The 25633-nt window shown below is 47.0% G+C and overlaps 1 protein-coding gene across 3 annotated transcripts in view; it reads right to left on the bottom strand.

The window, feature by feature from the left end:
* Nucleotides 1–25633, bottom strand: part of FLNB (filamin B) — a 135808-nt gene that overhangs the window by 25176 nt on the left and 84999 nt on the right. For 2 of the 3 annotated variants that reach the window (XM_060109288.1, XM_060109286.1), the window contains exons 19-33: nucleotides 25489–25606; nucleotides 22867–23129; nucleotides 21024–21621; nucleotides 19910–20083; nucleotides 18742–18904; nucleotides 17980–18140; nucleotides 14060–14227; nucleotides 11789–11912; nucleotides 10619–10775; nucleotides 9361–9550; nucleotides 7304–7551; nucleotides 4320–4391; nucleotides 3490–3592; nucleotides 2641–2781; nucleotides 182–310 (exon numbers count right to left, since the gene is read on the bottom strand). In XM_060109288.1, coding sequence (XP_059965271.1) covers nucleotides 182–310; nucleotides 2641–2781; nucleotides 3490–3592; nucleotides 4320–4391; nucleotides 7304–7551; nucleotides 9361–9550; nucleotides 10619–10775; nucleotides 11789–11912; nucleotides 14060–14227; nucleotides 17980–18140; nucleotides 18742–18904; nucleotides 19910–20083; nucleotides 21024–21621; nucleotides 22867–23129; nucleotides 25489–25606 — 2809 coding nt within the window. The remainder of the gene's footprint in view (nucleotides 1–181; nucleotides 311–2640; nucleotides 2782–3489; nucleotides 3593–4319; nucleotides 4392–7303; nucleotides 7552–9360; nucleotides 9551–10618; nucleotides 10776–11788; nucleotides 11913–14059; nucleotides 14228–17979; nucleotides 18141–18741; nucleotides 18905–19909; nucleotides 20084–21023; nucleotides 21622–22866; nucleotides 23130–25488; nucleotides 25607–25633) is intronic. The other variant, XM_060109287.1, reaches the window with a different exon arrangement.

The raw sequence follows: 25633 nt of genomic DNA, 5'->3' as shown, positions 1-25633 counted from the left end.
ACCGCAAAAAAAAAAAAAAATTCTGTTTTGGGTAGAAGACGGAGGAGCTCTACGTAAGAGATTTATGAGAGAAAAGACAAGACAGAGACTACCATTCAAGAGCCTTATTTTTAAAGGCTTCCCTGGAATTGCATCCCCTTAACTCTCCAAATGACAGCTAAGAACCACAGAACCACAGTACCTTCTCCTGCGTCCTCGGTGACAATGGTGAAGGTGGCGGTTTTGTTGGCCACTCCATACACCAGGCCCGGGCCATATGCAGAAACACTCCCGCTGTTGGGGTAGTTCACGTAGAACTGGAGCGGGCTCTCTGGGTTTGCAAAGAACACACACAAAGTTGGGATTCATGGTGGGGAGGGGGTTTCACCTAACAGCAGCAGGTGTGGCATCTCCTGGGCAGACCAGAAGGCAAGAGGAGACTCTGTGGGGCTCCCCATCCTAGGACACCCAAGGGGGTCTACTCACTATCGACCCTTCAGTGATCACATGAGAAAAACAGTCCCCAGGGTGCTCCAGACTAGAGGGGGTCCGAGGCAGGGGAATCTGGCTCAAATGGACAAGTAAGGAGGGAACAGCTACACCGGGGCCAGGTGGCGGGGGGGAGCGGTGGAGAAGAGAAATGACCCACTATAGATGGAATGTGACTGGAAAGGTCCTTTGGGAAGGCCGTTTGCCCATGACTTTCAAAGTCTGTGAACCCAGCCCGAGGAATCTATCCCACTGTGGTCCTCTCCACACAGGCCCACTCCCAGCCCTAGGCAAGTAGTTCCATTTCCACAGAATTCAGATGCAAATTAGGAAAAGAACCCAGGGTCCAACAACAGGGGGTTGGTTAAATAAACATTAGTCTACTTGCAGGTCACTAAAAATAATGAGGGAGATCTATGTATACTAACTTGAGAGATTATCCATAATGTGTTGCATTAAAGAGAAGAAGGCAAATTGCTATATAAATGTCAATATCCCATTATATTAATACCCTATATAATATTAACACCTATTATAATACCTATATAATAACATATACCCATTATAATATATTCCTATGTAATATTAATACCATTATCCCAGTCCAAAATAGAACCAAATTGCATGCATATTTGTAGGTACAGAGAGAGACATTTGAAAAGATACACACACCAGCACTGGAAGTAGAAGGAAAATCATAGAAAGACATTTTTACTTTTTCTGTATCTGCATCTTTAGAACATTTAAATAGAAGCAGATAAATACAGTTTTGCTTTAAACACATAGTATCCATACACATACACATAAACTAAAGCAAATATCAAACTGAGAGAAATATTTGCAACTCCTATCACAAAGGGCTAATCTCTCCAATATTTAGACTGCTCTCAGAAACTGATATGACAAAGGCCAATAATCCAAGAGAAAAACTGAGCCAAGGATACAAACGTCCAGTTCAGAGAAAAAGAAATACAAATAGCATTGATACCTAGCCATATAGAAAGTTGCTCAATTTCATTCACAGGAGAAATACAAACAAAGCAATACTGTTTTTTAACTATCAGTCTGGCAAAGATCCAAAAATTTGATAGCCTATTCCACTGGCAAATTGGTGGAAAAGCAGGTGCTCTCCTACATGGCGGGTGGGTATGTGAACGGGAAGAGATTGGGTGAAGGGCGCTTTGGTGAGACCTGTCAGAATCGCAGGGCTGTTGCCTGTGCCCTGCAATTCCTGCCCTGGGAACCAAATATCTCAGATACACCCTGGCAGGTGTGAGATGCTGGGTGTGCAAGGCTATTATTCACTGCAGCATGACTAGTGATCACAAAAGGTGGGGAAGAACCCAATTGTCCTCCAGTGGGAGAAATGGTTCACGTGTAACGTTCACCCAAACGGCCGAACACCATGAACACTCTCTACTATTCAGATGCGCAAAGTTCTCCAAGATATACTATTAGATGAAAAGAGCAAGGTCAGAATAATGTGTAGCGTAGACTACTGTTTATGTAACAAAGGGAGAGGGATTAAACATCTGTATTCTCATCTGTTGTAGAGTCTTAAAAATATTCTGAAATCTAGCATAAAACATCAGTAACAGTCAGGTTCAAGGAGAGGGCAGATGGGGGATATGGGTGGGAAGGAAACCTTTCTCCACATCATTTTTAAACTATGTAGATAGGTTATGTACTCAAAAAAAAGAACAAGAGTAACACTGTGCTGGTTGATGGACATGAAACTTGAGCTGGCTTTCCTTGTCAAGGGCTGTGTGACAATAAGGCAGCTTGTCCGCTTCTCACAACCTCTTCTCCTGTCCCACGCTGCTCTGGGCTCTGCAGGCCCGGCTGGAAAGTCCCTTGATGTGCCTCACATTTTTTTCCCAGCTCACCCTTTGGCCATGCTTGGCATAGTGACAAAGACAAACAATCGTGGACCGAAGGGCCTGCACTGTGACCCAGGACACTTAGCTGTGTCATCCCTGCTGGAAACTAGCTGGATCTGCTGGGGTCACAGCCTGTTCGGTTTTGCAGGGACGCCCACACTGCATTCCCAAATCTGCCACTGAAAACCACACAGCAGGTGACTGAACGACTGACTACAACCTCCCAGATGTTCACATCCTGAATCTTGGAGTCCTGCAGGGCCAGTCAGCCAGGGCGCTGAGCCCAACTTACCAGGGATGTGGCTGCCCATGTATTTGATGTGCATCTCGTGGAGCCCGACCTCAGTGGGAGCGTATCTGACAGTGACTGTGCCATCCTTGTTGTCCACAATCTCAGGTGTGGCTGTCTTCCCAGAAGGCATGTGGACCTCTCCTGTTGGAGCACATGGAGACAGGGCAGTGAGCCCACCAAGACTTCCCCCGAGAAGCTGAGCACAGAGGCACACGCGGCCTTCACAATAAAGGTTTTCAGATACAAGAACACTTCACCATGGCCTAAAACACCACGTTCCACAACCGGAAGCAGAGACGTACCTGCCTTTATTTTGTTCTATTTTGTTTCCACAAAATGCAGCAGGCAACTCACAAGTAAAGGGTCTTCTACTTTTGTACTGACAAATGAGAAGCTCAAACAGGACTTGAGAAGACCATGAGACCAATTGGATTGGTAAAGCGTCAACTCAAAGAGAAGCAGGCATTGAAAGGAGGCTAGGAGAGGAAGTAACTCTTGTACAACAGACCTCAGTGTCAATGTCACATCTGGAAAAGTAGAAGAATAAGAGAAGGCAAGAAAGGGGGGGAATAGGAACGTGATGGTCGAGAGAGATCTAAACACAGTGGTTCTCCCCCTACAGAGCATCTCCGGCCCTCTCTCCAGGATGCAAGTTATAAATGAACCACCTCTTCTGAGATACACATATACACACAGAACATTCTGCAATCCCATGGGCTCATGGACTGACCCAGGGATGCTGGGTTCCGGACCCCAGGTCTGGGGGACAGGTGGAACCAGTTCCTGCGCACTGTTTGGAGAGCTAGTGCAAGTGAGTGAGAACAAGACGGCTTTCACGACAGTGCTTACCGGTGATTTCTCCTTTCCTGACTGCAAACGGAATGACCAAGTCGAAAGGCTTAAACCCCAGGCCGTTCATGTCACTCACTGGGACATAGGCCTCTTCAGTTACCTAAAAACAGGAAGCAGCGGTCACTGGGTAAAGTGGACAACAGTGTGAGCTGGGGAAGCTACAGGGGGCAGAGTAACTGGGAATTTGGCAAACTCGTACAGCCAGGATTTTGGGATGCGGCTGCCCATGCATTGCGGGCTTTGGCTAACAGGCTCCGGGGCCAGAGCAGAACCTGAAGAATTGGAGGAATCATGCTGACCAATTGCTAAAAATCCCTAGGCTGTTTGCTTGTGAAATTCCCAGCAGCACCCATGGGAAAGCGGAAAAGTGAGAGACAGCAATGTCTGTGAGTCCCAAGAGGTTCCACCTGGAAAGGTTTAGTTGCCTGTGGCCTGGAAAAGAAGGTGCGTTTTAAGTGGCAGAAAGTAGCAGCAGTGGCTTTCCCCCTGAACAGAAACCAAATGTGCAAGTGGTGGCTTTTAGAGTCAGCAGGAGGGCTGAGACAGCTGTCCATCTTTCTCTTTAAACGTGGAGACAAACTGCACCGAGCGTGATCACAGACATGGTGGTGGGCGATTCGTGGAGTGCGTACGATGACACAGGTGGGTCTCATTACAGAGAAAGCCGGGATCATTGTGATGCACTGATCAGTGGGGACAAACCAATGACCAGGACACCCAGAGGGCTTAAGCAATCCCCAAAAGCAGGCTGCAGCTTTTCTGCAATGAAGGCTGAGTAAACAAAGACATGGAAAAGGGAAAAATAAAAACAAAAACCAAAAGTGTACCCAGGGCCTGAATCCGGGGGGACGTGCATTTACCGGTGCCTCCTCCACAGCTGCGACTTCCCCATCTGTGGCCTGGTCAGTGGCAAATGGAAATTAGTTGGGAATCACATTGAGGGACATCGCGACTCAGTAGATTCTACCACCCAAGGGCTGCTTCCTCCCCATCTGTCTTGCATAGCAGAGAGCTACTCCCTGTAGCGGGAGCCTACCTTCTTCCCACCGTTGTGGAGAGCAAGTTGGCATCTCCTGTTCAAATGTCAAATCCATATGCCCTCTGAACCCATGACCCACTTCTAGGAAGTAAGCCTATAGAAATACTGGCAGGAAAGCCTAGAGGTAAGTCATGTGTGCAAAGGATTTTACTGGAGCCATTCATTGTTGGGAAAGGCTGAAATAACCTAAATGTCCATCTGTAAGGGAGTCGGTTAAGTAAATTATGTAAGTTTGTACAGTGGAGCCCGGTGCAGCCATGCTGAAGAGGCGATCAAGTCAGATCAATTAATGTGGAAGGGTATTTACAGCATATTGAGGGAAGGAAGCAAGTTGCAAAGCAATGTGCATGGTTAATCTCATGCACAAAACTGACATGTTTCTTGTATAAGCAGGAGAAAACCTAACGCTGGTCACCCCTGGAGCATGAAATTGGGAAAGGGGTCTCTTGTTACTTGGTATGTATCTATAGTTATGTTCTAAAAGTTTTTATAAATTCATTTTTTTAAAAACCAGAGACTTTGTGTTCCTGATCCAATCACCCTGATAAGGGATGGGTCCCCTCTCAGTTCCCTCTTCTCCCACAATAAAAGAATTGGAAAGCCTCCCTTCTGGAGGAAAACTTCCGTGCCCATGTTTAGCCCCTTTTGTGTATTCTGGCATCTCAGAAAGGGGGCTTCACTTACAAAGGCAGCTTTGTAAGCTTCAACGTTTCCAACAGCCCTATCCCCCACCCCCTGGACCATCTCAGGTTGGGTGACTCCGGGACACATCAGCCGGGAAGATCTTTCAGTGGCTATGCTATAGCCTTTTTTTTTTTTTTTTTTTTTTTTTTTGCGGTACGCGGGCCTCTCACTGTTGTGGCCTCTCCTGTTGCGGAGCACAGGCTCCGGATGCGCAGGCCCAGCGGCCATGGCTCACGGGCCCAGCCGCTCCGCGGCATATGGGATCCTCCCAGACCGGGGCACGAACCCGTGTCCCCTGCATCGGCAGGCGGACTCTTAACCACTGCGCCACCAGGGAGGCCCTATGCTATAGCCTTTGATCAGTGACTTCTTAACAGTGACAGGCAGAGAAGCTGCTAGACCCGTGACTTGCTGTGCACGTCTGTGAGATATATTTAACTGAACCAGCCTGCTGGGGCTCCTACAGACATTTGCTGCAAAGGCAGTACAGGGTGTTCATGTCCTTTTGGCCCCAAGCCTGCAGGGGGAGACAGCGAACCTAGCCCCAAGAGGCCAATGAATAGAAAGTGAGCCCATCTAGGTAAGGCTGGAGGAAGCTGGGAACGGGAGAATGAAGACCTAAAGCACGTGCCCTGAGTGTCATCCCTTCCGGCCTTCAGCAGTTGTTAGGGGGGTTGTGCGTTTTCCACAAAGGATCCTTGCTCTGTGTGCAATCCAGGGCTGAATGGACATTCATTCCTAACGAGTTTGGTGGCCTCCACTGCAGGTTTCTGACTCATCTGCTGAAACGGTCCTTGGTATTTTCTTCCTGGTTTCCTCACTCACACCCTCCAAAAGTGGTCTCTTATCTCCAGCTCATCCCACCAGCAGGGCTGGGACCTCTGCCCAATTCTAACCAACCAGATAAAAACTCCAGTGGGCTAAAAACAGATTCTTTAAACTACAACTGGGACTTCTCTGTAAATAAGAGGGACATAAACTTTCTAGCTGCATCTTTTTCTCCCCTGAGGAGAAAAACACTCCCAAATTAACAGCGTCAAAAGTGTTTACATCCTTGAGACATAAAAAGGCTCCAGGTCTCTGGCACAACTGTTTATAGATAAACAAACATCTATGGAAAAGAATAAAGGCACAGCAGATTATAGAGTGGGAGACAGACGTGGGCTTCTGTCTGGAATGGAGTCTTCGTGTCCTTCTCTGCTGCTGCATAAAGTGAAATCATTAGATGGAGCTTTGTAGGCTGTGCATGGGGCCAGGCCACTGAGTTCTGTAAACTTTGTGGTCTGCTGCCCATGGCACCAAAGGACACAGGTGAGGACGGTGCTCAGCAGCTGTCCAGAGCAGGCAGTCTGGGTTCAGTGGACTTGAGTCTGATCCCCGCTCCTATACAGCATTTGTAAAAGGGCCAACAGTGCATAGTTTTAAGGGTTAAATGAAGGACTGCTCCTAAGGTTTCTAACCCTTTTCCTGGTTGAAGAACCTTAATAATCAAAGGAAGATCTAAAAGTCACTCAGATTTGAAAATTAAAGGGCCTAGCCATTCTCTGGCTCAGAGGTTTTGCAGAATGGTTTTCTTTTATTCCAGATGTTCCTAGCTTCAAAAAGACAAGTTATTTCCCCCTCATCATCAAAGTCTGAATCTTTCCAAAACACACCTGGAGGTCCTTTGAGTCCTGGGGTATCAGAGTCAAGTCTCCAGACATAACAGCCTTGGGAACCTCTCTCCTCCAGGGCAGGAGAGAGGAGGAAGAACTAGCAGGATGAAAAATTGTAATGTTTTACTTATAGACGTTTTTGTCAAAGCGTATCTTTCTGAGCTGGGCTTAAGCCAGGACATTGCCTAAGATCCTTAAGAATGATGGACACTTTGGTTGCCAGTGATTTCCTAAAACCCCTTAGAGCCAAAGGGTCCCTGGGTTTCTAGAGATTACTACAGGATTCTGCAAGGTCATGACTGCTTAAGACAATTTTTTTTTTACAGAAAGGAAAAAAAAAGTGGCCGGGGATGTCTCAGCCAGGGTTTAACAAAGAGCAATTGTTACTGTTCCTGCTAACAACAGCATGCTCTAGAGAAGGAATTTTCCTTACCATGACAGTGAAGGGGCTGTTCGGAATATCAACGCCGCCAAAGCGCACGTAGATGACATAGGTGCCCGGCTTGGCAGCCGTGTAGAAAATGTCATAGGTGCCATCCTCATTCTCGATGACATCAGCCTCAGCCTCAGTGCCGTCTGGGGTCAGAACCGTGCAGGTCACTTTGCCTTTCCCGGCGGTCTTGGCGTCTACCACAAAGCCCACTTCCTCGCCAGTTTTCACAGTGGAGGCGATTCCAGGACCTGGAGAAAAGTTTAGGAGGAGAGCGTGGAAGCTTCAGCCATGGACAGCAGCTGAAGGCCCAAGAACAAATCACACACGTTCGTGTTGTATCTGTGAATGTTAGACCTTCAACTGCCACCGGGCAGAGGGATGTCCCAGAGATGCCCTGGGGAAGATGCTGCTCCAGGGAGCATTCTATCCATTACTTATTAAATAAGGTGTATCTGCAAGTTCCGAGTGATAACCATATGTTAAACCCGCTTTGTCAGCATTCAAGTGTATGGGGATGAAGGTCAACTTTCATCAGCAAACACATACTGGGCATTTTCTTAAGTGCCAGATACACACAAAGGTGAGCAAACCACAGTCTCAGCTCTCAATATGCTCAAAATCTAACAGGGCAGATGCATGCAGGCTGGACACCAAGAATGACAACTCAATCTGTGTTGGAAACACCAAGGGGGGACTAAGTTATCAAAAACATAATCAATGGTTCTTCAAAGAAGCATCCTGCAGCACATCTATGGAAAGTTCTATGAATTTACATCCCAGGGTTGCCACATTGACAGAGGGCTTCCTGAGAAAGGGGAAATGGCTGAATTCTGAAGGCTGGGTACCCTTGGCTAGGGAAGACTTATAACCTCTGTCTCCAAATGATGACCCGTCTATCTGTCTGTCTCTCTGACTTGTGGCACCCCTTTACTGAGGATCCACGGATCAGGGAGTGCAAAAAAACTGTGAATTAAAAGCACCCTGGCAAAAAAAAAAAAAAAAAAAGCAAAGTGTGTAGAAGCAACAGGGAGTGATAAGAACATGCTGAGACAGTGAGTAGTAAGGGAAGACTGAAGTTTGGCGCTGAATGACAGGCTGAGAGGTAGGGCCAAAGGAGCCCCCAGGCTGAGCAGAGTATCCTGCCTGAGCTGTGGGAAGGAGGAGAGCCTGGAAAGCCAGGAGGAAGTTCCCACCCAGTATTCACATGCCCTCAGGTTAGCAAAGACAATCCAGTTGTCTCTGGAACAGCACAGACCTAGGAGGTGGCAGACCGGCCATCGTTACAAAATTTCTCAGTCTTGTGGTGGATGAGCCAAAAAGAGCCAAGCTGAGCAATTTACAACCTCACCCTGAAAGCCAAAAGATTTTCTCCTTTCAGAACAAGACGAGATATGAGAGAAATAGGACACATCCAGGGTGGACCTCTGTTTAGTTTTATTTAAAGAGAAGCAAATCAGTTTCATTTCAGAGATGGGGATTCATGGTTTGCAATCTGCTTGAAGCAACATCAGAGTTGCCCATGATATTCAATTGGTCGTGTCTTAGAAATGGAAGGAACTGATATGCTCTAATATTCCTGGAGAATTCCCGAGAGACTCAGACGTAAGTCCTGAGTGTTGAGGAAAACCTAGATCCTTTAATGTGCTTCTCTAGCCCTGGCCTGAAATGCTCTTGAATATATCTCGAATAACTAAACCATCTACTCATGAAAGGCATAAATTTGATGCTTTTCATGGGAGCCACAGTTGAAATCGCAACAACTGAAATCTCAACAATCACCCACTTCAAAAGTAACTGTAATAGTTTCCATGTGCCTGGCACTGTGCTAAGCACTTTTCATGTCTGACCTCATCTAATCTCTGCAATAGCACTGCGAAACAGTCTCTGATCCTTGGAAGAGCTTCATGAACTTAAATGTTTTCCAAAAAGATCTCCCATCTAAGTCTGCCTGAGGCTAACAGTGGTTGAGCATCTTGCCCTGATCACACAGCTATTAAGTGGCAGACGCTGGCTTTCTGAGGCCCAAACACACACTCCTGTCCTTGAGCTGCACTCACCTGTGGCCAGGCACTTGCTGGCATCGCCCGTCTGTGTGGCCCGGATGCGGTAGGGAGACAACGGGATGTCATCCCCACCGTAGGTGACCCCAATCATATAACGTCCAGTCTTGTCAGGGATGTAGGTAACAGCGTACGTGCCATCTTTATTATCATGGACAATGGCTCTTTTGGGTTTTCCCTCTTGGTCCTGTGGATCACAGAGAAATGCTAATTAGGATGTTGTCATCAAGATGTAGAAACCATTCAAAGAAAACCTTGACAGATTTTGCTCATTAATTAATGCCTCTAGTGGGAGGGAAAAAAGAATTACTGGCTTAATACATTTTGGCAGGTGGTGGGAGCAGAGGGTCATAGATCCCTTTAACACTGAGATGGACATGGTCAATTTTTAGTGAATTTTCTGTCAAGGGGACAAACAGTTTTAGCTCCAAATCCATCGAAATGTAGGGAGACAAGGGGGCAGAGGCCCCTGCTTCTGCACACCTTCACCCTCCTTTCCCTCTTTACTAACAGGAACCTAATTTTTAGCTAGGTATGCTGCTTCCAGAATATGAGACGCCACTTCCTAGTATCGTTGGCCACTAGGTACAGCCATGGGACTTATGACAAACTTCTGGCAAACAGGAAGAGAGTGGAAGTCTCATGAGGGACTTCTGACAGGGTTGCTTAAGAGAGCTGATTGAGTTGGAAGGTCCCATTGTCCCTTCTGCTTCCTCCTTCTGGCTTGCCATGTGGATTGGATGGCCAGAGCACCAGCAGGCTCATGGTCCATGAGGAGACCTTAGGGACAGAAGCCACACGTTAGGACACAGGAGCAGAGAGATGGAATGGAGCCTGCTTCCTTGATAAGCCACATAGCCCCCAGGCACCTTGCCCGGCCTCTGGGCCTGTCTAACAAGAGAGAACTATCCCACGTGTTTAAGCCACTCTTATTTGAGGGTTGACGGTGATATGCAGCAGAACTTAGTCTTAACTAATCCAAAGGGTAATTTTAAACACTCAAACAACAAAAGATAGGAATAGATATAATAAAGAGCAAAATATATGAGATTCACCAGAACTTGAAGCTATACTCTCAGACTTCTCAGGCAAGCCTGTTTGTTGTCCTGTACAATTACTGACTCTCTAGCGGGGAAATCAGACAAACATTTGCATGAGGCTAGAAATTAGTTGTTAAAATCCTGGTTCTTAACCCCGGCTGAGAAATTAGGTCTTATTAATGAAGTTTGGCTCCAGAAAAATCATTCAAGGTTACCGTTATCTGAACAGCAAGCAGGCCTTCTCCGGCATCTCTGGCATCGATCGCAAACTCCACAGGCAGGCTGGCAGGCACACCATAGGTACTGAGGCCAGGGCCACTGGCAGTCACTTTGCTGGCATCGTATGTGGGAAGGACCTTGACCTTAAAGGGACTTGACAGACATGCACACCCCAGTTCAGTATGGATACACTTCAACCCAGCTACATCTGACCTCTCTCACACAAGAGACTGGGATTGAGAGGGAGGATTTCTACAGCATATAAGACTTAAGTGCCAAATCCAGCAGAAATTTACAACCATGTAACCATCATACAACAGACCAGCTTTCCATAAGTGTATTCCATGGGTTACAAACTAATTTCCAAATTAGTCTGGGAAACATGGGGTTAAACACATTTAACCCACTTTTGTTTTACTAACACAATGATCACCAAAATGGAAAGAAAAAATACTAAAACTGATGTTTCAATATTATCTTGTCCTCTTATTTTCTATTTTTAGTATGTTTTAGATGATGTAAGACCTATTAGTCAAGTACCACATAAATGTAATTTATAAATTATACCTTTCCACAGAGCTAGAGCTATATGTATATCTTCATGTAAAAATATGCACATTTGGGGTACATGTAAAACTTTTAAATTCTAAGTATGATAAAAAAAATTTCTTTACCTCTTCTGAGAGGTAAGGAGCTTAAGCAACATTTTTCTGTTAATAGGAATGAGGAACAGGTTTTTATTCAACACCTTCTGGGAATGCTATGGTCAACCAAATGCTCAATTAAGACGTAAAAAATTCTGCCCTAATCAGAAAACAAGTTGCATGGTCACCAGAAAGAAGACGTTGATGAACTAACGCACTCCTTAATTTCAGCTCATCTTTACATTAAAGATGGCTGAAAGGAACAAATGTAGGGGGGGGCACCAAGAGAGCAGGAGGCACAAACATCAAGCCTAGTGTATTTTAACACCTGTGCAGAGCATGCCGGTTCTCAGTGAGGCTGATCAGATGGATGGATGGGTAAATGAGTGGATGGATAGATACGTGGGTGGGTGGACAGATGGATGGATACATGGATAAATGAATGGATGGGTGGGCCACCAGAGCAGTGCTGGTCACCAGAGGGGTGGGCTTGAACCCCTTCCCTAAGTGACAGAAACTTACCTACGAGGGATCTCTTCATCAGCATATTTAACAGAGACCATGTAAGGCCCCTCCTGGGATGGGGTGTAGGTCACTGTGTGTGTGCCATCCCCATTGTCCACCACGTTCACGGGCTCCACCAGACCTAAGAACAGAGATGAGAGGGCTGAGGAACTGCCTGGCTTCCCCTTCACTCCACCTGGGCTGAGTTCATAAAGGATCACATTCATCCATGAGAGCTATTGGTTTCCACTGATAACACAAAGGCAAGCAGGCCATAATCAGAGGCCTAAGAAATCACAGGAGAAAGATTCCCCAATTCATAGCTGCAGAAATGACCCTAAGAGACACCTTTAGCTTTCTGTTGGCTGAACTACACTCCGTCGGACCTAGAGTATAATTAAGGAGACTGCCTGCACTTTTTGCTGGAGGGCATATGGTGAAGGTGCTTGTTGCAGACATGCTATCCTTTCAAGCTGGTTAGGCATGCTGGGATGAGGTCATTTTACTCTACAGCCAAGAAAGGGTCAAAGAGTCCAGAACTCTGAACAGCCAAATTTAACCAATGGGCCAGCCAGTTAAAACTTGTATCCAGGGGCTTCCCTGGTGGCGCAGTGGTTGAGAGTCCGCCTGCCGATGCAGGGGACACGGGTTCGTGCCCCGGTCCGGGAAGATCCCACATGCCGCGGAGCGACTGGGCCCGTGAGCCACGGCCGCTGAGCCTGCGCGTCCGGAGCCTGTGCTCCGCAACGGGAGAGGCCACAGCAGTGAGAGGCCCGCGTACCGCAAAATAACCCACAAAACACACAAAAAAAACTTGTATCCACCTCTGAGCAAAGACCATCATGGCAGCAGCATTCTGGGTGTAGGGCGCAGGGTAGGTGAGGGTGCCTATCTCATGAGGGTGAGAGGGCTCTCAATGTGACATCTGCAGGGGATGGTTAGAGGTCACTTTAAAGCATAATCAAGGCATGCATTAGGTTGGGAGATTCTAGATCCCAGTTCTGAACATGAGTGTCAGGATTCATCAGCTGAAGGATAGATTAATCAAAGTGTGGCATACTCATTAAGCAATGCACATGAGGCAGGTACAAGGCAATTTCAGAGTTAAGGCCAGCAAGAGGCATTCGGGTTAGGTAAATCAGAGCAGCAGCTAATAGGAAAATGCAAACCTGTCTCCATAAAGTCACCCTTCAGGTCCCGTTTAAAGAACTCTGACATGGCTTTCAAGGGGCTGAGCCTTGACTGGGAATCCATCTCATCAGCTAAAATTAAAAGGCTGTTATTTCAGAGTCCTCTATAATAGACGTAGATATCTCAGCAAAGCTTTTCTCTCTTTCTCCCCTCTGCCCTGCCCTGTCTCCCTCTCTCTCTGTCCCTCTACCCCCCAACACACACACACACACAGGTCTTGAAGTTCAGTAACTTTGTGGAATCAGATTCCAGCCCTATGACTTCATTTCCCCCCAAACCATTTCTGCTCTGAGCTTCAAAGGGCATAACCTCCTGCTGAAACCCATTAAGGAGAAAGTTCCTCTTCAAAGAAGGAAGCCCTCATTTGCCACTTCTGTGAAGCCAAGAACACATCACTGAGTAAAAATCCAGATAAGTTAAGAAATTAGGCAGAGAATGGCACATTTTAAATGCTGGAAGAGGAAGTGTGATCACCTACTGAAAAAGGTAAATTTCAACGCACATCAGGGCTTGTCCCAAAATGGCCTGCTAGCCTCACCCAACCCAAATTCCAGGCTGCAAAAGGGAAGGCCAAAATGCCAACGAAGCCCATTCCCCAAGAGACCACCTCTCTCCAGGGAGCTGGGACAATGACAAAGCTATGTGTCACATGGGCTGAGTATTGCTCATTTCCAGAAATTTGGGGTGTGTTCCCACATGAGCACCAAATCCAACACCCACGCAAATCCAGACCCACCCCAGTCACCTCACAAATGCTGAAACACATAATTAAGCAGTTGCGATAATTTTACACGTGAGAGCCCAGATACTACTTGCTTCATCTTTCTACTTTAAAAATATAAAACAAAATTTTAAAAAGACATTTAGGGTCATATTATTAAATGACAGAAAAGACAGGCCGCTAGAAAAATAACAGGCCTGCCAATTTTTTTAAGCATGAACTTCTACTGTTTAGCTAGAACATGGAGCAATAAAGTAATTTAAGAAATTTAACTTAAAGTTCATGACTAAACTCAAAAGCAAAGTGCCTGCTCTGGGTCATGGCTGCCCCAGTCCAGGGAAGGTGAGTGTCGGCAGGAAGGCAGGATGTGTACTTACCTCGTGGGCCCATGACCCTCACTTCCAGTGGGGCCAGGCCGGCCTTGCTGCTGTCCACCGTGAAGGACTGCAAGACACGAGCTCGGACACCCGAGCCCAGCCCAGGGCCAGCGATCTTGACCTTGCTGGGGTCCACAACATCCTTCACAGGAACCCTGAAGGGGCTGCCTAGAAAAGAGGTCACAGGATTCTAAGTACAGCCCCCCCTAGTGCCTGGAGACCCGCCTTGTGTGCACCCAGAATTGCACCATTGCTCTACCCAGGCCCTCACTTACACCAGCCCCAGTCAGCTTCTCCTGCCTTGCTGTGTTGTGCACCCAAGTGCACCTACTGTGTACAGACATGGCGCCAGGTTCTGGGCCCAGAGTGCTAACAGCTCTCCAGGAACCCCATGCAGGAGAAGGATGAGGTAAGCAAGTCACTGTAACATCATATACAACACATGCTGGGGATTTGTACAAGGTGCTGCTGGAGCACTCAGAAGACAATGAATCTGGTCTCTGGGAGACCAGAGGACGCTTTCCAATAACATATGAGACATATGGGTGAGCAGATGTCACTGAGAAGGGTTTCAAGCAGAGGGATTGGCACGTGCAAAGGCCTGGAGGTGAGGGAGAAGACGGGCTCTTGAAGGAACTGAAGGAGGATGCTGAGTGGTGGAAGGAAGGCATGGAGAGGACTGCAGAGAGGTGGGCAGGCTATGCAGTCCACATCCAACATCCTCTCCCATAAAAGGCTCCTCAGGGGCCCCTGGACTCCTGGTCCCTGCAATGTAGCCAGCACCACCCTCCCACCGCCACTCATGGCCTTCTTGGTTCCCTGGCCATTTGGGCGAAGCCTTGCTTTCTCCCTGAGTGTAAGCTGTGGTCCCCCTGCATGGCTGACCCCACCGCTGATACTGGGGCCCTCTGACTCTTTGAGGGTATTGATTTTAAAGACTGATGAAGCATGGGAAAGGCAGGGGGATTGGAATTTGAGAAAAGCACTAAACACAGAAACAGGAACTGGGCCAGGACCCTCATGGGATTCCTCTACCAAGGGAGACCAAGTAAGACCTCCCCAGAGGTGGGCCAGAAACAGGTGCCCCAGCATCCCCAGGACCATGCCTCAGGCTGCCAAGTCCATCACAAAGGGGCGACACCCATCTCTTGCAGAAGTTCTCATTCTCCCTGTGACGCCTGGCAGTTAACGATGTCTAACTGCCACAGAAGCCGAGGTCTCTCTGCTTTGTATCCTAGAACATTTGTACTTTGTAGAATCAGGGGTGGTAAATAACAAAGATCACACAAAGAACCAAGGCCCTGGTTTTTTTAACAATAGCAGGGCTTCAATGGTATCTGATTTCTTGGTTAATTGAAATAAATGGCTGACCCTGGCAGAGACAAGCACCACGCTCCATGGTGGAGTTTAGTGCAACAAAATGGAGTTTTATTTTAAAGAGAGACAGTTGAGGATTTCAGTATCAAGAGGGGATGGCAATGAACTAACTTTGAAGCCAATCTCCAAGTTGGCCTCCAATGGAAGTGGTCTGAACTCAGCATGAAGTAGCCAAGAACCAACAAGGTAACTTTAGGTCTAGAGTGGCAGATACCAGGCAATATATGCCACTCTCCCATTCTGTGCTCCAGGCAGACATGATCAATCAATCACAGCAGCCTTTCTTCCTGACACACTCATCCCACTTAATCCAGTGGTCAAAACAGTCATCACCAAAAGACCACAGCTAACCCACCAGAGGAAACCTGGATATGCCATCGCGGGTAAGACAGAATACTTTGTTAAAAATAACCCTACTATGGGTTTGTGTCAGGCCAGGAAAAACCAGGCTAATATTTAACCAACCAGAATTTCTATGAAAGCAAATTAGAAGCTACCAGGTTGTTGAATGTTTCACAGCAGAACCTCATGCACTACCTTTGCTACGAAGCCTGACACTAAGACAATCAACCAACGCTTTACTGAATGACTCTGACTGGGAAAATTCTGGGGTCCAGGAGAAGTTGGCATTTGGCTCTGGGAGGCAAAAGAGCCTGAAAAATAAAAAAGAGGCACCATCTACATCTGATGAAAAAACCCTAAAATGGGTCTCTTTCTGTTGTTACGCTCCAAGTTGGCCATTTGCTTCAAGCTTGTGCATCAGCCACAGGGGCCCAACATCTCACCCCCTTCTGCAAGGCGAATTCCAAAGCTGATGGCATCCATCAGATTTTCTCAATAAAGTCAAAATAGTTTTGTTGCCTCCACTACCAGGAAATGCTCATCCCACTACCGTCTGCCTGGTGGGAGCCACCAGGTCATCTGCCCTGGCAACAGCCTTCTACCATTCTCCAAGCTCTATTCTCCCATCCCATGAAGTGCACAGTTGCAAAACTCCAGAAGGTCCTCTTGGCTCTGTACTGTCCCTGAGCCCTGCCCTCTTTCTTTGTAAACACTAGGCAGGAAACTCACAGACGGCAGGAGCTTTGTCTTGTCTGTGGCTGAATTCTCCCTGACTAGTGATTATAGGAATTAAAAAATCTATATTGGAAGAGCTGCATGGACCAGTTTGAGGAGAAATGTCATTTTAAATGAATTATGGCTTCAATGAATATCTGAGTAGAATGAGTTTGAGCTGAATGTCAATGCTTTCTGATCAATGTGAAAAAGGAGGAGCGAGTGTGAGTGTGAGTGTGTGTACACACTTGCACATGATACGGGGAAAGAGCAGACAGAGTCAGGAAAGCATGTGGTCCGTGGACACTCCAGCTTCCTGGAAGTCAATCCACAAACCTGAAAGTAGGGCCCTCAGCCCACCCATTCCTCTCTCTGTCTCATCCTGGCTTATGGCCTTCAGAACAACACTGCCCCACCCGAGGTTTCTCCTGCTCTCACCACACATGAGACAAGGCATAAAGTAACTCAGGAGCAGCCCTGGAGTCCTTAGACTTCCGTCCACACCATACCACACACTCACCTACCCTTCTAGACGTGTGTCGGGTGGCAATCATTTCACTATATAAACAGAACTAGAATCTATGGAGATTCCCCTGCTGGAGCATGAAAGTTGGAGGACCCTTCACTATTTAAGTCATACTTGTTTTAATGTTTGAATAATTTATAGCAGTGGTTCTCAACTACAGGTGATTTTGTCCGTCAGTGGATATCCGACAATATCTGGAGACATTTTTGGTTGTCACAAAATGGGCTAAAAAAATACCATACAGGGCTTCCCTGGTGGCGCAATGGTTGAGAGTCCGCCTGCCGATGCAGGGGACACGGGTTCGTGCCCCAGTCCAGGAAGGTCCCACATGCCGCGGAGCGGCTGGGCCCGTGAGCCATGGCCGCTGAGCCTGCGCGTCCGGAGCCTGTGCTCCGCAACAGGAGAGGCCACAACAGTGGGAGGCCCGCGTACCGCAGAAAAATAAATAAATAAATAAATAAACAAACAAATAAATAAATAAATAAAAAATGCCATACAATGAACAGGAAATTATTATTATTATTCCTATTTTACAGTAAGTGTTACAAACTACATCATTAAACAGAAATTAATATATAAGAACTTGAGTTTGTGTGTCATTATCAGCTACCAGGACTGTCAATGGAAAACGGAAAGATGTGTATAAGATGAATAAGAACTAACCACAAAATAAAGTGGAGATTTTCAACTTTGTAAAGAACCAGCTTTCCTTTAAGATCTAGCTCCTTCAACATGTGAACAATCATTTTCAGTTAAAACTCCAAGCCAATGCTTTTTGGCATAATACTGGTCCTCTTAGCAGTTGGGATATTCTTGGAGATGCAGCCCTAAGGAAAATTCTCACTTTGCAGCTACTGCAAATATCAGACAGTTGTTCCCATTCAGTGAGATAAGCAAAATCAAACCCACTTTCATGCAAAAATCAATAATTCTTTAGGTGCCCTTCAGAAGGATAGCTTACCAGGGATGTGGGCTCCTCCATATGTGATATTCACGTCGTAATCCCCTGGAGCAAAGGGGATGTACTCAGCACTGCAACTGCCATCTTTGTTGTCTCTGCAGTTTATCTTTGACTCCGATGGTCCCTCGACAGTTATGCCAAGACCCCCAATTCCTGCCCCTCTGGAAAGTGTGAGTAGAAAGGCCAAGTTGTACTAGTGGTTCATGCCAGTCTGCTTGTTTCCAAAATTCCTTTAAAATCCCTCTATAAACTATCCCACTTCGCCAACCAGACTCAACAACTGTGATACCTCTCACACAGGGAGTTTCTCAACAGTGTAATATAAATAAAAACAGTTTCGACCCTTCCTTTCCAATGCTTATCCTTCACTGTTGCATTGGCTGGGTCTGAAAGTACAATTCAGGTATGAGACTTGTGACCAGTTTTAATAGGAATACTTCTAATATTTCACTTAAATATGAAATTGGCTCTGGATTTTTGAATTATCACGTTAAGTAGCTTCCACCTAGTCCTGGTTTGTTTAGCAGTTTTATGACTATTATCAAGTGCTTTTTGGTACTTTTAAAAGCATACTTGGTCTTTCTCTGTAATATATGTCTCTGTGGAAGAAGACGCCTCACATATGAAATACACAGCCTCTCAAAAGTTGCGAGACCATGATATATATGTAGGATACACCTATAAAACTTCCTGAAAGCAGTTAAACTACTTAGGGCTACTCCTTTTACAGAGTCAACACACAGATCCCAGGACCCTGCTTACCTGGTAACCACAGTAAAGACATTGGGTTTGTTGGTAAAGGCCTCTTTCAATCCAGGTCCTTGAGCTTGAACCCGAGATGGCTGGCAGCCTTCGGTTACAGCCACTTTAAAGGGACTGCTTGGGATGGGCACATCATCATATGTCACCTCCACTACATGGAGCCCTGTTCAAAACAACGTATAGAAACATATTTGCACAGGAGTCACTTATTTGTGGCAAATAATACTCTAGAAGTCAAGTCTACGTGCTATCCCATGTTATTCGAAAAGAACAGGTTTAACAAACAGCAAAGTTGGTATGATTTGATTTTTTTAAAAAACACAAACTGTTTGCGCTTTTGTTCACTTGGCAGTCACATACCACCCCCCATCGCCCAACACACATGCAAGGCCTCTCCTCCAAGCAAATGTCACTAAGTCTATTTTCAAGACAGTCATCTTAAACACACCATCCTGATTTGAGAAAACTCCACACAGCCACTAACCAAAAGACAAAGAGAAACCCATGAAATAGAATAGACAAGCATCCACGAAAAGAAAGTGAAAATATCTATACCATAAAGTTTAGGGATTATATATCCAGATTATGAGGACATATGCTGCTTTTATTTTTTTTATGCTTTTATGATTTATCAAAATTTTACATTAAAATTTTTTTTTTTAATTTAAATTCCTAATATTCAAGAAAGAAATTAATTATGTTAAAAAATCGCACAGGGAATTCCTTGGTGGTCCAGAGGTTAGTACTCCATCCTTCCACTGCTGGGGGTTGGGGTTTGATCCCTGGTCGGGGAACTAAGATCCACGTGGCACAGCCAAAAATAAATAAATAAACAAAATAGGAGGTAAAAATTAAGGGAGAACTTTCCCCCTTCAGGAAAAAAAACTGCACAAATGAGCAACATGCCATGACATCACCCCATAACCTGCTCAGATGAGGCTGAGGCTAAACACAGCCCAACTGTTACACAACAGGGCCAGCACGCCAGGCACTGAGCAGGCAGGTGGCTCTGTTCGGGAGAGAGGTTTCCACATTTCCCAGTCACTTTGCACATGCTTCTGCTGAGACGGTCAAAGCACACGGGGCAGGAGTTAGCACCAGCCACCAGGAGGAAGCAGCCCAGCAGAGCTCTGAACGAGGGTCATGTTCCAAGGAGAAGTCAACTCACCTTTCTCGAAGGGCGTGTATTCCACCTGGTAGGTCCCATCAGCATTGTCTGTGACTAAACACTCGGTGGAGGCCCCTGAGGGGTTGGCAATATGGGCCTTGATGTGGTCGCCTCCGACCTGCGTCAGGGGCCGTGAGTCGACCGTGAAGTCGGTGGTGGCTTCCCGAAACACATCTGCAGAGCAATCACACAGATAAGAATGTCACTGTCACCTCAATTTCAGGAGCAAACCCAAGAGCCAAGGTTCTCGGCACTTCAGAACACACTAATTTAGGTGACAGCAGACAACTGGTTTCTCTGACTCAGAATCAGGAATATTAATGCCTCCCCACCTTCAATCTCCCTGGCAAAAGAAGCTTCTTCCTAAGCCAAGTAACAACACAACTGCCTGCACACTTCTTGGGACAAAGGTGGGATCTAGGACAGGTTAAAGGCTGAAGACAGCAAGTGTGGTATTAGCCAGCAGTACATTTTAAACCTTTTTCAGATAAGTGTCAAAAATGCAATGTGCTGTGTTTCCACATTTATAAAAAAAAAAAAAAAACAGGGGCTTCCCTGGTGGCGCAGTGGTTGAGAATCCGCCTGCCAATGCAGGGAACACGGGTTCGAGCCCTGGTCTGCGAGGATCCCACATGCCGCGGAACAACTGAGCCTGTGCGCCAGCTACTGAGCCTGCGCTCCGCAACAAGAGAGGCCGCGAGAGTGAGAGGCCCGCGCACCGCGATGAAGAGTGGACCCCGCTCGCCGCAACTAGAGAGAAAGCCCTCGCACAGAAACGAAGACCCAACACAGCCAAAAATAAAAATCAATTAATTAATTAATTAAAACAAAAAACACAAACAAGATTTCTGGCTTTGCCACAAAAAAAAAAAGGGAAAATCTGCTGACAGTGTTGGGAGTGTGAAGAAACAGAAAGCCAGGGTTGGGCAGCAGAAACACCACATGCTCACCCCTTCACTCTGCTCCCCTCTACCGCTCCGTGATGCAGAGACCATAGGTGAGTTTTCTTCTACCTGGCCCGACCCCTACAGGCATTTGAGTTTGCAGCCCTGACTCTCTGAGCTTCCAGTGAGCCCGTTACTTTGGCGGCCACCCTCTTTTTCATGAAACCCACCTTTTCCTTCTATTCCTGGCCCAAAGACTTTGACCCTGCTGGTGTCCACGGCAGGCTCCACCTTGACCCTGGCGGGGAAGTGCGGTACAAGCTCACCGCCGTACTTCATGGTCAGCGTGTACATGCCAGCGGTCAGGGGCACATAGGTCACCGCATAGGTGCCGTCTTTGTTGTTCTCGATACAGACTTCAGCTTTCGCCCCCAAGTCTGAGACGGCTTCCAGGCCCAGGGCCCCCGGCCCTGCTTCTGAACAGTCCACGCTAAGCAGCCCTGCCTCGCCCACTTTCCCATGCTCCAGCCCTGGGCCTGATGCCATGACTTTGGAGGGGTCAAACGGCATTTCAATGTCGGCTTTGAAGGGAGAACCAGGTATGTGGACTTCTTCAAAGAGGATGTTGACGAAGTACTCCCCGGGCTTTGTTGGGAGGTAGGAGACGGAGCAGGTCCCGTCGCCATTGTCCGAGCATTCAATTTTGGCCTCACAAGGACCTTCCACGGTTAGGCCCAAACCTCCAGTTCCAGCTCCTTTGGTGTCGATGGTGAACTCGGCAGGCTTGCCCACAAGACCACCTTCAAGGCCAGGACCATGGGCCTTCACCTATTTGGACAAAGAATAAAAATCAGACTCTGCTCGAAACTGGTATCGCTGCTCAGCCGGCACTGCTTTCAACAGCCAAGCCTGCAATCGGCAGTGAACTACCCCTCGATGAAGCGGTCCTTCTCCCTGGGGCCTAACGTGTCACACACACAGCACTGAGTTACAGCCACATGCAGTGGATGCTGCAAACGGCTGAGAAAGGGAGACCTGGCGGTGAACTCATTCAACACGAAAGGGCACATCAGAGGCATGGCTTTCCTCTCTCCTGCCAGGCTTGGCTCGAGGGCTGGAGCTGGACACCTAACATCTATTCCAACAAACACACTCGGGTTTCCTGGGTTGAACACTCACTGAATGGCTTTCATGGACCTCACTGTTGCTTTGGCTGCTATACCTCCCTCAACAAATTCTGAATAATAAAAAACTGAACTATAATGGTGAATACATGTCATTATATGTTTGTCCAAACCTATAGACTGTATAACACCAAGAGTGAACCCTAATGTAAACTATGGACTTTGGGTGACAACGATGTTGACATAGGTTCATCCGTTATAACGGGTGCACCACTCTGGTGGGCGATGGTGATAATGGAGAGGGTATGCATGAGTGGGGGAGGCGGGATGTGGGAAATCTCTGTGCCTTCCTCTCAGTTTTACTATAAACCTAAAATTGCTCTAAAGAATAAAGTCTAATGAAAAAATTAAAAAACGAACAAACATTAAAAAAAAAACACTTGCTTTTAAAAGAGGGAGGGGATGAGGCTTTCATCTCTCATTCAACAAATAACACAGTTTTATAGGATTCATGCCATTCAAAACACTGGAAATATTCTAAAACCCTTGATTCAGGGCTACTAGGAAGAAATGATAATGGGCAGAATATATTTTTATACTTCATTATAATAGCTCACTGTGTGTGCCAGATGCCAGACTGAGGCCTCCACACCCACCATCTGACCTCACCCTTACAGGCTCACTTTGAAGCAAGTACCGTTACCATGCTGACAAACGAAGGACAGGAGTCCCTCACCAAAGCCTCACAGCCAGAGTGAGAGAAGGAGTAGGTGGGACCCAGCTGCCGAGGGGACCCTTCCTGCTGGATTGTAGGACAGAGAACTACGGAGAACGGGCTTTCATCACAAAACAATTTTCTAAAGGTCTTTGCTGGGCAGAACCAGAGGACTAACTATGTGTTATTATCTGCCAACAGAGGACAAGTTCTGGAACAAAAATGAAAGCTGACCTTGGTGGGATCGGGTGGCAGCGAGGCCTCCACCGTGTAAGGGCTCCCGGGCACGGGGTGTCCATCGTAGGTCACGTCCACAGCATACAGCCCCTCCTCCCGGGGAATGTACTTGGCCGTGCTGCTCTCCCGGCCTGTCACGGGCGCCACCAGGCATGGCACAACCTTCCTCGAGGGACTCAGGATCGTCACGTCCAGCTTCCCCTGACCTCCCGCTCCCCTGGTGTCAACGGCGAACTCCTGATCCTTCCCAACTTCAACTCCTGGAAAAAACGAAACAAGCCAAAGGGATGAGTTGACCCTGTAGCAAAAACACAGCTGAGAGCAGAGATGGTTCCTTGGACACAGGACGTTTTCTCAGCCTCTACAACAAACACTGGCTGATGCAGGACAAGAGGCAAGACTGGGTAAGAATAATCACCATTCTGGCCTCACTAACAACCAGTACAAGAACATTAATTAATTCCTTATGATAATAATAATGATAGTCATCATTCACTGAATGCATTTTACATACCAGGCATGAGGACGGCACATCATCTCCTTTCATTTTCAACACAACCCTACAGGGTATTTATTAGTAACCAAGGAATTTAAAAGATGGGAAACTGAGGCTCACGGGGGTTAACTGACTTGCCCGGGGTACATACATATCCAGCAGACCACAAAGCTGGGACTCAGATCTAAATTCACTTGACCCCATGGTCTGCAGTAAGTTATAACCTGATACTGTTGTCTCTTCTTTAATTACTTTTGGTGTTAACTTTATATCAAAACACTCCCAGAAGCCACTGTTTTATTTACTAATTCTTGGCAGCAAATTCAACCCTACAGCCAAGAACGCAAAAGTCACAGGGTTGGCCAATGCAGAGGCACTGAAGCAAGCCCTGAGAATTGACTCTCTGTATTGTGCTGATACATGAAAGGTCTTTGCAAAGCAGGGCCACAGAAAACCCATGTGTTACATTTGACAAAAACAAGGAAAGGACTTTGTACCGAAACAAAAACACTGGGAGCCTACGGTCCCCACCACAACCCAGGGAAGTCCTGACTTGGGCAATACAGGGCCTGCCAAGATGAACAGTAACAAGCAAGGAGGCCTCGGAGCTCCACATCCCAAAGACTTTTCCTAATTGGCATCATACTTTTCCTAGTTTGGAGTCAAAACCCTCGGGGTCTTGGAGAAAGGAGTAACAAGGAGACATGTTAAGGATTAGACAGTGACTATTCTTATGCTCAGAGCTGGCTGCTGCCAAGGAACAAAAACCAACATCGGACTCTTGCTTCAGTGCCCCCGGAGCTGGGAGCTGGCCTCACTCACAACTTGTACGTTTGGGTCACAGGGCACTGAAGGTACTCACCGAGGGTCCCGCTGAGACCTGGAGAAACCCACAGAACAAGAGGCCTGCCCTGAGGGTGTGCACAGAGCCCCACGTGACCCTGAAACCAGGAGACCCTGTACCACTGAGGTTCAGCCAGGCTGCGGCCATGCCAACAAGAGGATGGAGGTGTGAACGTTCTCTAATATAACGCTGACGCCAAAAGGCAGGCTGAAGACCTATGGGTATTGCAGAGTAACTTCAGTGCAAAGTAAGTGTTGCCAAACATTTTCTGCTGGCACTAAGTATGTGCAGATGCAGAAGGACAGAAACTGAACTGGTAACTTTGGTTAACCCTATAGGGAGTGGGAGAGGTAATGCTTCAAGTAGAACATACTCTTGTCTGTGATGTCTTTTTTTTTTTGCGGTACGTGGGCCTCTCACTGCTGTGTGGCCTCTCCCGCCACGGAGCACAGGCTCCGGACGCGCAGACTCAGCGACCATGGCTCACGGGCCCAGCCACTCCGTGGCACGTGGGATCCTCCCGGACCAGGGCACGAACCCGTGTCCCCTGCATCGGCAGGCGGACCCCCAACCACTGCACCACCAGGGAAGCCCCCTGTGATGTCTTTTAGATGAAAAATGGATTTTTGTATGACCTGTGTAAAAAATACTTTTACGATCACGTGTCAAACTTGAGAAGCTGAGTGATAAGTACATCAGTGTTCACATTGTACTATTCTCTTTACTTTTTCATTTATTCACTCAGTTATTTCATCTATTTAAATGAGCTTGTACTAATAAGATACCTGACAAGCTAAAGGAATATCCAGACTGGGGTGGGGAAATGCACTGTAGTTGTAGTTTCTGAGAGCCCAGAAGTTGGCTTTTATGTTTGACCCTAATGTGGATTCAGTGGCCAAGGAGTGTTGGCACAATAGAAATTTGTCAGAGAGCAACATGCCCCAAATTCTCTGTCATAAAAACTTTCTGCTGTGATGCCAGCAGTTACCGAGGGCTGACTATGACCCAGCTCCTGAATTATTAGCTCATTTAATTCTCACAATATTCCCATGAGTATTCTTCCCCCACCTCCATGGAACAAATGAGAAAACGGAGGATTGGTGAGGTGAAGGGGCCGGTACGGTCACAGAGCTACTCCACGGGACAGCCCTAATTCAAACCCGTCTGTCTGACTGCAAAATCTCATATGGCAGAATTTGCTTCTCTGCAAATTGTCTTTGAAGGGAATGTAACTGCTCTTCAATGACCCATCTCCCCCCACCATTCATGACGCACTTACTGTTTTCCAGCCCATTAATTTTTATCCTGCTCAGATCCAGCGGAGCGGCCACGCTCACCGTGAAAGGGCTTTTAGGGATGGGATCGCCACCGTATGTAACCAGAACCTGCATGCTGCCCTGGAATGAGAGAGAAAACCGAGGACA

The sequence above is a fragment of the Mesoplodon densirostris genome, chromosome 10, assembly GCF_025265405.1.
Source record: "Mesoplodon densirostris isolate mMesDen1 chromosome 10, mMesDen1 primary haplotype, whole genome shotgun sequence".
Classification (NCBI taxonomy): domain Eukaryota; kingdom Metazoa; phylum Chordata; class Mammalia; order Artiodactyla; family Ziphiidae; genus Mesoplodon; species Mesoplodon densirostris.
The sequence above is the reverse complement of the archived record's forward strand: the minus strand, read 5'-3'. Positions and strand labels throughout refer to the sequence as shown.